At 36.8% G+C, this 17,833-nt stretch overlaps 1 protein-coding gene across 1 annotated transcript; it reads left to right on the plus strand.

The window, feature by feature from the left end:
* The first annotated feature begins 825 nt into the window (after positions 1–825).
* On the plus strand, positions 826–13,279 carry LOC124449357. Its single transcript, XM_047000286.1, has 2 exons — positions 826–930; positions 12,890–13,279. The coding sequence occupies exons 1-2, from the start codon at positions 826–828 to the stop codon at positions 13,277–13,279; spliced, it is 495 nt and encodes a 164-aa protein (XP_046856242.1).
* The last annotated feature ends 4,554 nt before the right edge of the window (positions 13,280–17,833 follow it).

Raw genomic sequence — 17,833 nt, forward strand, 5'->3', positions numbered from 1 at the left:
CTTGCCTTTGGCGACAAATCCCGAAAAATTGGAATTATTTGAAACGCCAATTTGATTCCGCGTTGTCAATTATCTTGCAATAAAACGTCATTTGCTGATTTTTCAGCCAATCCAAACGCCGTGATCCAATAAAGAGTTATTTTACAAGTGCTCGAAGATTCCTCGTAGTTGTCGAATACTTGTTTCTAAAGAATGAACTCGACCCAAACCCCTAATCTCTCGGCCTACCAACCAGCAAACAATTCAATGGTTTTGATGACAAAATTACGTCAAGTTTACGACGTTGAATCTGGTTTGCGGCTGTGAGCCTGTGATGCTGCTGCTCTATATACATAGAATCGATCTTTACAAATTATGTTTGGCAGTGGAGTTAAGCTCCACAGCATTTATATTTGTCTTTAAACATTTTCCGCCGAAGTTGGTGGAAGCAAGTTGCATGTCAAACGTCTTTGTCGCTCTCAGTCAACCATAAAATTTCAACAATTCGGTTAAGTGAACGTTCGGATCGGTGAATTTTCATCAATGCTTAGTCTTGCAGAAGGCTATCGTCTTGGATGTTTTCCTCGTTTTGATGCTTTATGGTTCAGCCATCATCCCGTTTATGTATCTCTTCTCGTTTCTCTTCAAAACGGCGTCAGCTTTCAACATTGACGTTGTTGAATTTTTGTAACTGGTCCTGTCATGCTGCTTGTTGTATTTCATTCAGGTCTTGACTACCATTACACTGTTGATGTCCTTAACTGGACTTTTGGTACTCCCCAACTTTTGCCTCGGACAGATCGTTCTCAATATTTTTGAAATTATAACCGTATCAGACTTTACAATATGTGCATGGAAAAACATGCGCCGGTGATGTGCATGCCTCAGAAAGCGAGGATTCAGACGAATTATTTGGCTTTTGAAAATCCTGGAATTGGTCGATTTCTCTTGGTGAGTAGATAAGATGCAGCTTTGTCACACTTTTGTCACGGAGCTCTTACCCGTGCCAGTTAGTTTCCAGTCCCCTGAAGTTGATCGGTGCGCGCGCATGTCAACCGGAAATAGGGTTTAATAAACATGGCATGGCATTGGATGGCGTGAAAATCGGAAATACGACAAAGCTGGAAGTTGCATGCTATTGACAAAGTAACATTAGATCCGCCTTATGTTTTATTGGTTAATAAACCGGATCTATGTCATTGTGTATTCATTCTTCAAACTATATAGTCGAACTATCGTCTTAAAAAATGTTATTTGCGTTGTTTATTGTTGCATTGCTTTTGGACGTTTTGAAAAAACAAAAATATGGCACACATGTTTAATCAGATATATGCAGACACTGTTGAGTTTGAAGAAGTTAGTCACAGCGATCTTATCAATTTGATTTTCGTCGATTTTATAAGTAAAAGATTCAAGAGCTACGAAGAGCTGAAAGGATGAAAGTAAAGCAGACCCTTGGACGGAGTATCAAAACGTTTTAGAAATGATGGCTGAGGAAGATCGGTGGTTCAATTTGCAGCTCGTGCAGTCGAAACAATCAATCGCGAACATGTCTGGAATGGAATATGTGAAGCCTTTAAGTTTCTAAAGTACAGTGGACCTTCGAACTCTCACAAGACATATTTTGACAAACTGTTTAGTGTTACTTGGGTAGAACTAATGTTAATGTACACGGAGACAAAACGTCCTCCTTTTTATCAACATCTCTTTGACTATGCTGATTGTAGTTGTAAACTGAAATACAGATCAACTGTGTAATTGCTTTGACAAAAAAATAAAATATAAATTTCAATGTTATTGCATTTTGTCTTCAGTTGTTTCATGACCATGTCATTGTGAAAATGGGGATCGGTAGCAGCAAACGTGAAAATAGAAATGCAAAAAGGGATAAAAATCATAATCGTCAGAAAATGTTTCGCTTGGGTATAAGTTTCGGACGCAACGATCTCAATCTTGAGGGTCATTTGCAAGCAGGATACACAAGTAAAACTGTTAAAAATTATGGACCCGCCGCAATTAAACTTCCAACAGATAATGCGATAGAAGAAACACTGCCTGTAACTGAAAACATTGAACCCATCGATAATGAGTAGTTAAAAGAAATTGACATCTAATTGCAAAATTATTATCACGAGAACATTGTCATGAGTAACGTTGACCGGTACTTAGCCGGTGTATACTTCAATCCAAAACGCCCAGGAAGCTACGGAGGTGTTGAACGTTTGTACCGCGATGTAAAGGCAGAAGGAATATATGACATTAGTCGTGAAAGAATTAAAGAATGGCTCATGCAACAAGACGCATACTCTTTGCATAAACCTATTCGAAGAAAGTTTGAAAGAAATCGTGTCGTAGTGAGTGGTATTGACGACCAGTGGCAATTGGATCTTGCAGACATGCAAATCTTTGCAAAAGTATAATGATGGTTATCGCTATCTTCTTATCTGTATTGATGTTTTCCAAATATGCATGGGCTGTTCCATTAAAAAGAAAACAGGATCGTCGCTGGTAGAAGCTTTTAAAAGATTTTGTCATCAGGACGTAAACCAACACACATTCAAACGGATCAAGGCTCGGTTTTTAATCGAGACTTTAAGAAACTGACAGAAGAAAACGTTACCTTGTTTAATACATTTAACGAGACGAAGGCATCCATCGTTGAACGTTTGATACGTACACTGAAAACTAAAATGTGGCGCTACTTCACAGCAAACAAAACAATGAGATACATTGACATGCTTCCTGATCTACTGTATTCTTATAATCATAGCATGCATCGCAGCATTAAGGAAAAACCGATCAACGTTACAAGTGAAAATGAAGATAGAATTCGGGAAAATTTATATGGTGATAGCAAATTAAATAAACCTACGCATGTAAAATATAAGTTTGATATAGGTGACCAAGTACGAATAAGTAAAATAAAACGAAGGTTTGAGAAGGGGTATTTACCGAATTTTTCAAAAGAAATTTTCACTGTAAGTCAAAAATACCGCGCAATCCTCCTGTATACAGACTGAAAGATCATGAAGGGACGAACTGAAGGAACATTTTATGAAAAAGAACTTCAAAAGTCATCAAGAAAGACGATGTTTATGAGATTGAAAAAATACTTAAGAAACGTGGTAGGGGGCAATGTACAATATTTTGTAAAGTGGTCTGGCTACCTAACAAATTTAATTCATGGGTACCAGCATCGGAAATACATATATAAAACGTAACCGTTTTCATGATTTTTTCATTTCACATTATACCTTAAAGATGAGCAGGATACACTTCTATCTGACATTACCTAGTAATGCATCTCTCTCTGTATTTCCTGAGAATAAGATTTCAGGTTATCGCGTAAAACTACCTCACGTTGTGAATTTAAATGGTAATTGGGAAGTAGGATTGTATTCAATTACATATCCTCATACATGGTACACGTTGAAAAAAGGTTTGGATACACATATATATGTAACTCACAAAACAGGTCTACCTACTCCGGTATTTGTCGACTATGGCCTGTATGAAAAAGCCTTCGACCTAGTAAAATCAGTTAATGAGACTCTTGACAAAGAAGTAAAAGACAATATCAAATTGAGCTTTGACCCCCGAACAGAAAAAATTAAAGTGCATGTAAGACAGGGTTACAAAATATCATTTAATCAACGAATGTCGAGTTGTTTGTAACTTTTCCAATTTTCCATAATGAATTCCTTGCTGTCTGTATGTTTTTTCCTTATGGCTTGCTCATAAGACGAATAAAGGTTCAAACTATTGTATATAAATTATACCAAGTTGCTATCATAAAGCAGGGGGGGAGGGAGTTTAAATGAGCAATACCCATAAATGAATACATGATAACAACTTGTGCAATTCTATACAATACTATTCCTCTTATGAACAGATGGTAATGCTCATTGATGCTCATAATTACTTATGAGCACTTGCTCAAATGCTCATAACTGCTTCAGCACTTGCTCATTTGCCCACAAATGCACATTGCTACATAAATGTCTCATTTCTAAAAAGCAGTGCCGGCGAAATGAGCTGCGAATGTTAATGAAGAAGTATTTAATCGAGCTTTTCAACTTACACAGACACGAAAAAGATACTGTCCACTAAGGGATGAGGAAAAAATGTCTCAATCAGATTCAGACAGTCCAGGGAATGCATTTCGAAGATAATGTTTCTACAAGTTCAACAGATGAATCTGAAAGTTCAATCAATAGAAAATGAGGCTGAAACTGGAAAAAACTGATCCTTGGATATCTTTGAAATTAGAAGAAATAAAGGGAAAAAGAAGTAAAGTAATGAAATTCAGTAGAGGATGAAGGAAGGCCAACTTGTATGAACAGTGGTCTGGATGAGCAGATGGCTGAAAATCAAAGCATATTCTAACAGTCTGCAAAAACTTCAAAAGAATTGGGAAAGTATTTATATGCAACGTCTTGTAAACTGGATAAATAATAGCTGAAAAAAAGATCCATCACAGAAAATAATGCATAAAGGTTTATAAAGAATGACGGGCTTTGATCCACAGGAAGCCTATGGGAAGCAAGCTATTGATAAGAGAGAAAGTTTCATATCAACAGACTTTTTAAAAGAAATTACAGCTTTGGGTAGAGATTGCCAATGATAGAAGAAGGTGCTTTGTTAGATGAATTCGTTTCATAAATAACTTGTATCTTAATTTTGGAAATGTGTTGTTTCAAATAAATCTTTAAATTTCAGTTTAGTGTGAAAAGTACTTTTAATATTGCATAGCTGCAAAAATCTCTGCTATTGTTTCTATCTCTATCTGTTTAATGGAAACATGCCGAGAAAGCCTCTTAGAGCTATACATACTGCGCGAAGCTCGATGTTTTGAAATATTTGCGCCTTCATAAGATGAAAAGGAAATTCCCTAAAGTGATGATGCATGAAATAGCTCGAATAATATTACGCTTACGGCACACTTCTACCTATATACGCGACTTTCGGCATAAACCGGTTATTTTAAGCCTGAACAACTAAAATTGTTGTGCCACATCGCATCTTGAATGCATAAGTTAATAAATTTAAACCACTATAGGCAGATAGGCTTGTGGTATCAATTACTGCAATATCAATATCAAACGCGCGTTGCACTTTTATCAGTTGATTGCCCTAACTTCTTGGTTTAAATTCTCCTAATACGATCTCTAGCAACCAGTAAAACAAACGCATAAAAGTAATAATAAAAATAATGTTTGTAAATCTAAGAAGGACAAAGAGGATACGGGCAAGTGGGTTATGGTCTTGGTGGCTTATTTCGCAGTTTAGCTAGAGCTGTAATACCTCTGGCAAAAAGCGGTGCAAAAGCTCTGGGTAAAATTGCTCTTAACACAGGAGCAAACGTTTTAGGCGATGTTATCTCCGGGAAAAGTGTGAAAGAGTCTGCAAAATCGAGAGTAAATCAGGCTGCTAAAGATGCGGGGAAAATGGCTGTAAACAGAATGCAGCAGTTTGCTCAAACAGGAAGAGGAAAGTCTTCAAAGAAACGGTCAAGAAAACCAGCTAAAAAGAGAAAGGCGACGACTTCCATTGCCATTCACAGTTCAGCCAAGAGACGTAAAGCAGCTAAAGAAGCAGAGGACATTTTCGGCTAAATATGGATTTCGTTCATCCAAAATCTGCAGAATGTACAAAAACCGAACTTGATTTATTTTCTGTCCCACCAACACAAGTCAGTTTAGAAAAGGGGCATTGGATTGATCATCAACCTGTGTCCAGCGTATCTGAAAATGGACCAATTACATTTTTAGCGCCCGGCACTGAAGATTATGTTGACATGTCTAAGACAATATTGGTAGCTAGAGCGAAAGTAACAAAAGCCGATGGTGGGGATATCGATGATGACACTAAAGTTGGACCTGTAAACAATTTCTTGCACAGTTTGTTCAAGCAAGTTGACGTGTTTCTAAAAGGAAAGTTAGTTACACAAGCAACAGGAACATATCCATATCGTGCATATCTCGGCACACTTTTAAATTATGGTCCGTCAGCCAAACAATCGCAGCTCACCGCTGCGTTATTTTACAAAGATACTGCAGGTCAGATGGATAATGCAGATCCTGCACACGCAAGTCCAAACAGGGTTTGAAGACAAGAAATAAGTTTATCATGGGAAGTAAAATTGTTGATATGGCAGGTCCTATCTTTTGCGATGTTTTCTTTGGTGAACGTTACTTACTTAGCTATGTTGATTTGAAAGTGGTCATGAACCGTACCAGTGACGAATTTGTCTTAATGTCATCGGTGGACGGTGCAGCCTTTAGAGTGAAATTGATAGATGCATACCTTAAAGTTCGTAAAGTCAAAGTGAATCCTAGTATATCTCTGGCTCACGAAGTTGCCCTGAAAAAGGTCCAGCCATTTACCCTGTAAGCGTGTGGACTGTAAAAGTTTTATTATTCCTTCTGGAAACCCTTCGCTGCAAAAGATAACCTTTTCAATGGTTTAGTGCCTAAATCGTTTGTTTTGGTCTTGTTGAAAGTGCGTCATTCAACGGAGCTTATAAAAGAACCCATTCAATTTCCAACATTTCAACATTTCATCGTTAGGCATTTCAATAAATGGTGAATCTGTACCATTTAAACCAATCAATTTGTCCTTTGGCGCGAATCCAAGATTTATAGAAGCATTTCTATCACAGTTTTCAGGCACTGGGAAAATGTATTACGACACAGGCAATGGCATTACGCGTGAAGATTTCCCAAACGGTTTTGCCCTGTTCGGCGCGGACTTTACCCCCGATATGTGCAGCGCGTCCGAACATTTTAACACGGTGCAAAAAGGAAACCTGGCCATTGACTTACAATTCTCGACACCGCCAACTCATGCAGTTAGCTTTGTGTGCTATGGAGAGTTTGAGAATATAATACAAATCGATGGAGAGAGAAATGTCGTTTATGACTACATTGGATAAATGAACACCTCACAAATATGGACCGCTTTGAAATCCGATCCGGTAACAGGAAAAAAAATTCTCGGCGTTTTTCCAGCCGACCGTTTGCCTAAAGAAATCGAAAGCTACCCAAAAGGATTTATCGCAAACACGGATGTAAGCGGAAAACCGGGGACCCATTGGGTTGCCTTTTACTTTCCTTCAGAAGAAAAAGCCGAATTCTTCGATAGCTATGGACAACCACCAGGGCGATATCATAAGTTCTTTAGAGATTATTTGAAACATTATGATTGGGGGTTTAATAAACGTCAATTGCAAAGTATCTGGACGGATGTATGTGGACAATATTGTATATTTTACCTCAGCCATAGAGTGCGAGGATATAGCATGAATAAGATTGTAAACATGTTTGATGGTAATACTGTTGAGAACGATAACAAGGTATCAAGTTTCGTTAGCAGACATTTTCATATAGAAACTAGTGTAACCCTAAACGATAGCATTCAGTCAAGTATAAAATTTGTTGTAAAAGCTTGAGCCGTTTATTATCAATAAAATTTTCTTTGTGTAAGCTAATTGCCTGTGTTTTCTATTTGCATATTCTAATGATAACAGTCAGGAAATTGATATCAACTGCTCTATTTATTTAAACAAAACAAATCTTTACATGTCAAATTTTAATAGTCTATCCAACGTAAGCGAGTTTTCTTTAGTGTAGGGGTGGCTTTAGGTGTTGTCATTTTTGTTCTTGAGCCTCTGTGGTAGGCTATTCCGTCTTCTTCATCAGGCGAAGTTTCCATTTGAGCTTCTTCCCATCTTACATCGTTCCGAACCAAATCGCGAGGAATGTTTATTTTTGATAAAACGCGAAAGAATTCTCTAGAACCTGTAGGATTGAAATTCTTTCTCCCTCTTACGGCGTCGCTAATGAGGTCTGATATATTTGATTGAGGGATAATAACACCGTCAAGTTTGACTTGTCCTGAATCATCCCAAGTTATTATATCTGGTTTTGTTTTGAGACGCTGCAGTATTGCTGTTGCGCGTTCACGCATCGTCTTCGGCACACTTTGTACAATGACGGAGTCAGCTAATGTACGCACTTCGTTGTTTATTACCGTGTTTCTTTCTTCCCCGTCGGTTGTATCCATCACGCGTACTGTGGGTATCTGAATATCTTTTTGTTTCTTCAAATTAAGGAATTGCTCAAAGTTTGTGTTAAAAGTTTTGCCTTTGATCGTCACTTAAACCGTCTTGGTGAAGGATGTGTGAGAGTTGAGTATCTTTTTGCATCATGTTCATCGTAATTGGCGAAACTTCAAATTTTTGCTTTTGTTCATATTTATTATAAACGTCTTCAGGTACTAAAATCATTCGCTTGGCATGCTTCATTATTTCAGCAAACTCCTAGTACGTTCAAAACCGGCGGTAGGAAGGCGCTCAGTAGATTGCCTCCTTTTGATTTAAAAGTTTTTCTTTTAGCTCTTGAAATTCTCTTGTTCGCTAAGGCTCTGAGATGTTTCTTATACCTCAACAAGCGTCGTTTTGACTCGCAGATATCGGTACAGTTCCTTTTAACACATTAACTGCGCATTCACAAATGCACAACATGACATCAGATGGTCCATGTTCGATGATAACCTTTCGAATTTTCGGCTTAGATTTTGCAAGTACTTGCAGGTACGGAAGATTGCTCCTAATTCGTTTAGACATGATGTTTAAATGATTGTTGATGTCGATGCTTATCACTTATGTACATAGACAATCTGCTTTTCACCGGGCAAGATATTTGTTCTGACACGCATATTGTCAGAAGTGAGTTGATGCAAATCGAGCAAAAGATAGCCGTAAGGGCGGCATGTGGCGTCTTGAAATGACTGCAGAAGGTAATTCGTTTTCTTAGGGTACATCTGCCGTGCCAATGTTGCGATACCTAGCGAATCTCTCGGGTTTTTAAAAATGATCATGTAGTGGGAATTTAAGCTGATTGTTCGGGATTGTTTACCAGGCGGAAATAAATTTTGTGTTCGATACATGACAGAGACGCCACGGTGATGCGACCCGCGGGTAAATAAATCGGACATTCGTTGATCGCTAGAACATTCTGACATCAAATCGTCAACGACCACTAAAGAGTTTTGACAACCTTCCAGAATATCAAATAAGTTGTCCGGGAATCCTTCGACGAAGCAAATGTTTGGAATTTTTGATTCCATTTCACCAAATTCACTTTGCCGTTCACCGTAACAGTAAATAATTTTATTTGGAACAGGATAAAAAAGTTCATTTAAATTATAAAGCATCGACCTAACCAAATAGCTTTTGCCCGACTGACTTTGACCACACACATAAAAGTTGGCAGGTGTTCTAAAACGTACGTCCATTGTCTCGCAAATAAAAGCAAACATGCTCTGCTTTCACTTTTATAACCACTGCGCTAGTAAGCATTTTGACATATTCAAAGAAAGACGGTATGATTCGACTAGCTTGAATGGGAGGTATTTGTAAAATAGTGAACAAAGTGCACACAATAAGAATACATTGGACAATGAACAATTTTTATTAAATATTTTTCTAATTATCTACATGAATCAAACAACAAAAATCTCTTTTGATTACATATGAACACATCATACTTTAGCAGATATTTATGACAAAAATTTTAAAAGCACTTGAGGGTTTACTTTAAAATCCTCACAAGCATAGGCATGTCTTTTAATCGTTCATTCATTTTGTAACTACATTCATAGTTCGCAACATTCATAGTTCACAAGAGTTGTTTGTAACTTTTCCAATTTTCCATAATGAATTCCTTGCTGTCTGTATGTTTTTTCCTTATGGCTTGCTCATAAGACGAATAAAGGTTTAAACTATTGTATATAAATTATACCAAGTTGCTATCATAAAGCAGGGGGGGAGGGAGTTTAAATGAGCAATACCCATAAATGAATACATGATAACAACTTGGTATAATTTATATACAATAGTTTAAACCTTTATTCCTCTTATGAGCAGATGAGCAATGCTCATTGATGCTCATAATTACTTATGAGCACTTGCTCAAATGCTCATAACTGCTTCAACACACTTGCTCATTTGCCCACAAATGCACATTGCTACATAAAATGTCTCATTTCTAAAAAAGCAGTGCCGGCGAAATGAGCTGCAGATATTGTGGAAAAGTATTTAATCGAGCTTTCAACTTACGCAGACACGAAAAGAATACTGTCCACTAAGGGATGAGGAAAAATGTCTCAATCAGATTCAGACAGTCAGGGAATGCATTTCGAAGATAATGTTTCTACAAGTTCAACAGATGAATCTGAAAGTTCAATGTCAATAGAAAATGAGGCTGAAACTGGAGAAAACTGATCCTTGGATACCTTTGATAGAAGAAGCAAGGGAAAGAAGTAATGTAGATTTCGATGAGATGAAGGAAAGCCTTGTGAACAGTGGTCTGGATGAGCAGACAGCTGAAAATCAAGCATATTCTAACATTCTACCAAAACTTCAAAAGAATTGAAAGTATTTATATGCAACGTCTTATGTGGATAAACCAACTGAAAAAGATCCCATCCACAGAAAAATAATGCATACAAAGAAAGGGTTTATAGAAAATGACGACTTTGATCCACAGGAAGCTATGGAAGCAGCTATTGATAAGAGAAAGTTTCTCATCAACAGACTTTTAAAAGAGTACAGCTTTGGTGAGATTGCCAATGATGAAGAAGATTAACTTTGTTAGATGAATTCGTTTCATAATAACTTGTATCTTATTTTGAAGTGACGTTGTTCAATAAAATCTTTTCATTTTCAGTTTAGTGTGAAAATTACTTTAATATTGCATAGCTGCAAAATCCTCTGCTATTGTTTCTATCTCTATCTGTTTAATGGAAACATGCCGAGTGTCGCAGAATTCACTGAGTTCGTCAGAAAATTGATCTGCACTCTGATTCGGTTTGTTTTATGGAGTTTATTAGCAATGAACAATCTACACATCTGACTATTACAAATTTGAGTCTATTTATATGTTTACATTTCGTGACTTACGTGCACTACTACAACATGAATTAAGAAAATACTTAGGAAGCTAATAATATAAACTCTGCATGGGAACTTATAAAATCTGGCATGCAATAAAAATATAAATGAAATATCCTAAATTATGCAACACCGAGCCTCTTAGAGCTATACATACTGCGCGAAGCTCGATGTTTTGAAATATTTTGCGCCTTCATAAGATGAAAAGGAAATTCCCTAAAGTGATGATGCATGAAATAGCTCGAATAATATTACGCTTACGGCACACTTCTACCTATATACGCGACTTTCGGCAGTAAACCGGTTATTGTAAGCCTGAAACAACTAAAATTGTTGTGCCACATCGCATCTTGAATGCATAAGTTAATAAATTTAAACCACTATAGGCAGATAGGCTTGTGGTATCAATTACTGCAATATCAATATCAAACGCGCGTTGCACTTTTATCAGTTGATTGCTTCTTCTTGGTTTAAATTCTCCTAATACGATCTCTAGCAACCAGTAAAACAAACGCATACTAAAATAAAATAATGTTTGTAAATCTAAGAAGGACAGAGTTAAAAGCTAGGATACTGCACAGATCTTACCCACGCCACATTATTCAAGGTCATACTATTCAATGGTAATTTATAATTTACATTTGCGAGATGGCAACGAAGGTCACATCTCAAGCGCATGTGTAGTGTATCTCAACCACTTACGAAACAGAGAGCCTTTGTGAAGATGCAATATCCAAACATGCAATCGAAGAAGGATGGCCTCGCCATAAGCGTCGTTTTATACCTTCAGTAAGTACCGTTTGTCTTTTTTTCTGTTCCTTAGAGTGTTTGTATTAACTTTAACAGAGGCGTCGATTTTATTTTTTAGAAAAATGTGATCACTGTGATGATTATCTTGTAAAACCCTCGTGTGGGCATGTATCGTCTCATAAAAGACCTTATCGAGTAAGTTTTAATTCGTTTGTAGTTGTCGTAAAATGTTTTTTTTCTATGTAATATTACATCGCTTACGTATATGTATACAGAAGTGCTAACATGTAAGCAGTAAATTCATACATGTTTCTTATATTTCATTTAGAACAATGTGTAATGGTTTGACCTTACGAATCGAACAGGAATAAATAAAAATATATATTTACAAAGCTTAACGACTCGTGTTTCAAGTTTGTTGTTTGACCTTACGAATCGAACAGGAATAAATAATATATATTTACAAAAGCTTAACGACTCGCGTTTCAAGTTTGTTCTTTTTATCCGAAACAAATATTTTATGCCAGTCGTTACAAGTGTATTTTAGTATCTCAAGTCCATTAACGGGTGGCTTGACATCTTCAATGCTTTTCATAAAATCTTTGATCACAATCTCTTCGGACACATTTTCCAAGGCATCATCAAAATGCAACAACATACGCTCGTCATGCTCCATCATGAGACAGTCATGCTCGAGTTGAGAGGAGTGATCAATCATGCATCCATTGCAGTTCTTATTTACTTCAGCGTTTATCATTGCAGCAATTTCTTCAGCATAGCAGTCTAAAAGTTTATTTTCTAACAAAGTTTGACGTACAGTTATTTCATCCTTTTCTGACTCCAAAGTCAATTTGTTCATTCTTAATGCCAGATCAATGTCTACATTCAATTCCATTTGTTTCAAGAGATAAAATGTAAACCTTTCGATAAATTATAAACTATAAAATGCAATTACCTCGTTTTCTACCGTTTTTACCTTCGATTGAGAAAAGGAAACGGATCTAATGTTACTTTGTCAATAGCATGCAACTTCCAGCTTTGTCGTATTTCCGATTTTCACGCCATCCAATGCCATGCCATGTTTATTAAACCCTATTTCCGGTTGACATGCGCGCGCACCGATCAACTTCAGGGGACTGGAAACTAACTGGCACGGGTAAGAGCTCTGTGACAAAAGTGTGACAAAGCTGCATCTTATCTACTTTGGTGTTACCACTTGAAGGAATCTTCTTCATGCTTATTATTCTGTTCATCGACTTCAACGCTATTCGGTCGTTGCGAAGTTCCATTAGATCAGTGTACGTCGATCCGTTTGACAGCAGTCATCCAAACGGCGATACGGAAGATTCCGACGTGATGGCGGAAAAACGACCAGTACTCAACGACGAAGTGAACGAAGACGTGGTTGTAGTGAAGGATCTTACGAAAATATTTAAAGTTCCAGGTAGAGAATTTCTCCTTGCTGTGTTTGTAGATGTGTTGAAAAATATCCTTCTTTTATCAGCCGAAACCATGTCAAAAAAAATTTCGTTTTTTAACACAATATTTTGGAAAGTTACAAAAGATGGCCGCGATGAGTTCATTGTGCTTGATTGAAAAGATAACTTAATAATTTTTTACCACTAGAAAAGTCTTCACACCACGAAACGGGCTTTTTAAAGGGTGTCTATGAAACAAAATTTTGCTTTTTGAATAATGGTTTTGTTGAAATAAACTTTTAAAATGTCACTTTAGACTTTTTTAGACAGTTTTATGTTATATCTATGACATCTTTTCACTCAAGATACGAGGAACCTGTAATGGCCAATTTTACAACCAGTGTTGTCGCGTTGCATAATGAGAACAAATTATAGTAATATGTTGCACCAGAATTGCATCAGGAATGGAATAGAGCTCTCTTTGCCAGTGATAATATTTGTCATATTTTACCAAAAACTCTCTCCAACAGGTTGTACTTTCATAATCTGGAGAAATGAAAGAAGATTGTCTTGAAAATATACAATACTCATATTATCCTGGAGAATGAAACGAGATTTTCCTGAAGACTTTTTAGAAAGTTCACATCGTTTTGAAACTTCTATTCAATGAAAATATAAGCAAAAGAACAAAGCTCCTTCTTTATTAACCTTATTTTTTCCAAAAGGTCGTCGAAAAGATTGCTGCAGTGGATCACATGCAGCTTAGGGAATACTTTTAGGTGAATGCTTCGAGTCTCCTGGGAGTCAATGGCGCTGGAAAAACTACAAATGTTTAAAATGTTAACAGGCGATGTGTTCCAACTTCAGTACCGCCGTCCTTGACTCTTGGGATATTCAGACTAATTTAAGTCGGGTATGTTTTTATTGTTGTATATGATCAGTAGTAGCCAGCCTGCAGATTTACTTCCGCTGTGTAAATTTTTTAAAGATTACCATTATTCATGTCTTTAGAAATCTATTTTCCTCACTGTCAGTAAAATACAAAAATATTAGGAAAGCGGAAGTAAAAGTCGAGGTTGGCTACGCTACTGTATATGATCTGTTGACCTTTCCTTTGCTTAAATTGAAGAATCATGTAAAGACCATTGAACCAAATTTACAATTGGATGGGTACTTGACGTTCCGTTGTATATTTATTTCAATTATCTGTCCGCGAACTGTAAACATGCTAACCTCGTACCAAGGCGCTTTGATTCCCTGAATCATTTGTGCGAAAAAGTGCAGCGCGGGACGACATATGCGAATAACAAATAAGGAAAATCGCGGCTGGTAACGCTTTGCTGCAGCCACGCTAACGCGCGACGCCCACACGCCACGTGACATTCAATTTATTAATCATCAAATAATTCAAAGCGCCTGGCTACGAGGCTGATCCGACATCAAGATTTTAAAGCAGTAATTCATCCTTAAGGAGCATAAACGCATTTAAAGGAATTTCATGCTTGGAATTTAGGATGTAAATTAAATGAATTCGTAGTTAGTTTTATTAGTTTAGCCATCGTACTAGTCTCAAAACTATCATTACCCATCACTTTGGAAAGAAAAAGGTTGAGCAGGCAATGGTATGCATGTAGGCATTGAAAAAGGCTGTTATGCAAATTACAGGTTTGCAGATTTTCAACACCAAATAAAATACCATTGAAATGGATGCTTTTGGAAAACATACTGTGGTATGTCACTACTCTCTGTGAGTAAAACAACAACACAATTTTTGCCATTTTTTTCATGACATCTACATTGTAAATAAAGAAAATCTTCGTTGAAATCACCCTTGGCGCGGTCATGACGTTAATGCATGCCAGGAACAGGCAAATATTTTTGACCGCGCCGATTTATTTTCTAGTGGTAAATTTCTCTTGCAATATTTAGTGTTGACGTTGCAATGCCTGTATTTCTGTTGCAATGTTTAGTGTTGCTCATTTACAGTGGAGCTCCATGTAATGTTCAATGATATTACGACGCAAAACAAGTTGTAACCAGCCATAAATAAAAAACCAAGCGAATTACATTTTGACGTTCAAAGATCGAGCAACTAACCCTTACTTACACATAACAAATAATTTCTTACTTGTTTATAAATGAACTCCTTTTCAGTTGTTGCTTGTTGTCGGTACGCGTAATTGGTCAAATATATTTCAGTTCCTCTGCAGAAACAACCTTGTAAATATAAACGTTTCAATGCTCCGTTGTATTGTCCGCCATTTTGGTTCTTCTTCACAATGCACACCGTCCAACGAAACCACATTATGTAGCGAAATACAGCCTCAGCACAGTATAGGAATATATCAAGATAACTTTATTGACATTTTTTGTGCCACCCGTATTATTACCACAGTGTAGTGGCTCAACAGGATGTTTTGAAAAAACTACTCGTCTTTGAAATCAGCCGACGTTCAGACTTTGCACGATTCAGCAGTAATTGATCATTTAAAGACCTGTAAACGCAATTGAAGACAATAATACATACGAATCGCGGCTACAGTTCGTTTACAAATTTCAACATAAAAAATTTATTTCCTGAAATTGCCGTTCGCATATGAATTTACTTGGATCCATTTTACTCCTGAAACAGGCAAAGTAGAAACGTCAGCTAGTTTTAACTGCGTAAAGAAAAACCTTCTTTATGTTCGTTAATTCCATGTATCTAAGTAAGCAGAAAACAAAACATTAATACCAAATTTGGTTTAGGGTAACCGGTGCTGTATATTTAGTACCGACTGTGGTCAACCATCGATAGTTGGGGGAAAGTATTGATATAATAGCATAATATGATTATGGCCCTCCCCAGAAACCTTCCTACGTTTGCATCATTATTGTCAACAACAAATACTTCAATCGGTGAAAATTGCCTTTGTACGTTATTTTTCATGACTTAGTATGTTCCATTTTAAAATTTCCGTATTGGGGTAGCTTGATGCAAACACGGTATCGACAATCAGAGCACGCGTTATACATGTTATTTTGTAAATGAAATTATAATTTTAAATATAAATTATGTTGTTTACCAAGGTTCGTCAACTTAACGGGCTGGCCAATCCACAATTTGATGCTTTGATCGATTTTTGACGGGACGGGAGATGTTGCAAATGTATGCTGCACTTCGTGGAGTTCCCAATCATGTGATCAATCCATTGATCGAAGATTTAATGAGATCAGTGTTGCTAACGGAACACGCTGATATGTTAACAAAACATACAGGTATAATGAAACGTCGTCTACTTTAAATAGAATGGTGTACTATAAATGCTCACCGAGGTTTTGCCATTATATAATTCATTTTAGGTTTATTTGACTTTAAACCTAGTGTATATACTCCTGTGTAGTTCATGAGTGATCTGTTGTGCAACTTTACTCATATATACTCTAGTTCAGTGTCTTTATCAGGAGTAATCTGATGTTCAAAGCTTTAGTTCTTGTATACTCCAGTCAGTGTCTTCATCCAGGAGTGATCTGATGTTGAAACTTTAGTTCTTATATAGTCCAGTCTAGTGTGCTTTATCAGGGTGATCTGATGTTGAAACTTTGCGTTCTGCTACTCCCAGTCTAGTGTCTTTATCCAGGGATGATCTTTTATTTGAAATTTAGTTCTTATATACTCCACTCCTAGTATCTTCATCAGGAGTGATTTTATGTGGAAATTATGCATGTGACGTCGAAAATCTGCCATCTTTTTATAGCAATCCCAGGCTGCTTAGATCACGATACAAAAGATTACCTTTTCTTTTACAGTGCTGGAAACAAACGCAAACTAAGTACAGCGATAGCTTTAGTTGGCGATCACTCATAGTTTTCTCGACGAACCAACAACTGGAATGGATCCTGTTGCAAGACGACTGTTGTGGAACACTTTATGTAGAGTCAGAGCCGAAGGTATGAAACTGGTGATGAAGCGGGTTTCCTTCCAGGGGGGAGATGTGTTGAAGAATGCAATTACATGCAGTTCACACCCGTCTAATATGAGCGCCATTTTGGTTATTATTAAAAAATGTTAGAGTTAGGGTTTTTAATTATAATTTATTTTGCTTCATCCTTTAAACATTGTTGGCAAATTTCATTTTCTGAACAACGACAGTATCAACGTAACACGAATGGCTTTTCTGATAGGTTGAATCAAACAATAGCGATGAACACTAACTATATCGATGATATTGATAATTTCTAATTAGCATACCTATAATTTCTTCAATCAATTCGTATAACTACAAATTAGCCAAATACCTCAGCTCTTTACTCCAACCCCTAATACCTAATGACCATTCTGCTAAGATTCTTTAGTTTTGTCGATGATTTTTTATCTTTAACACTAACGCTCCACATGAATAAATTCTTTATTTCTTTTGACGTTGAAAGCCTTTTTACCAACATACCACCAGGCCAGGAAACCATAGACATTGCTGTGAGTTTAATTTTTACCAACAAGCCTAAATTCAAAATGGAACAGAACAGAGACTAAAACTATTGTTTAACATCACTCCGGCCGAGACTCATTTTTTTTAACGGTAAGTACTACGACCAAATTGAGCCAGGAATGAAGTGGAATCACCGCCAGCGCCCATTCAGCCAACATTTTCATGGGTTCTCGAACAGAAACTGAAGTTTAAATAACTTCGCAAGCAAACAAACCTTTATTTTACCGCAGATGCGATTTGGCGACATTTTTGTATTTTTTCAT

This window comes from Xenia sp. Carnegie-2017, unplaced genomic scaffold (assembly GCF_021976095.1).
Source record: "Xenia sp. Carnegie-2017 unplaced genomic scaffold, XeniaSp_v1 HiC_scaffold_23, whole genome shotgun sequence".
NCBI classification, from domain to species: domain Eukaryota; kingdom Metazoa; phylum Cnidaria; class Anthozoa; order Malacalcyonacea; family Xeniidae; genus Xenia; species Xenia sp. Carnegie-2017.

What these genes read in the sequence shown, in the direction of transcription:
- LOC124449357 (XM_047000286.1), top strand. Translation starts at nt 826, where the DNA reads ATGTGCATGGAAAAACATGCGCCGGTGATGTGCATGCCTCAGAAAGCG. An exon ending in GAATTGGTCGATTTCTCTTG is followed by an intron (nt 931 to 12,889) that starts GTGAGTAGATAA and finishes TTATCTACTTTG; the next exon opens with GTGTTACCACTTGAAGGAAT.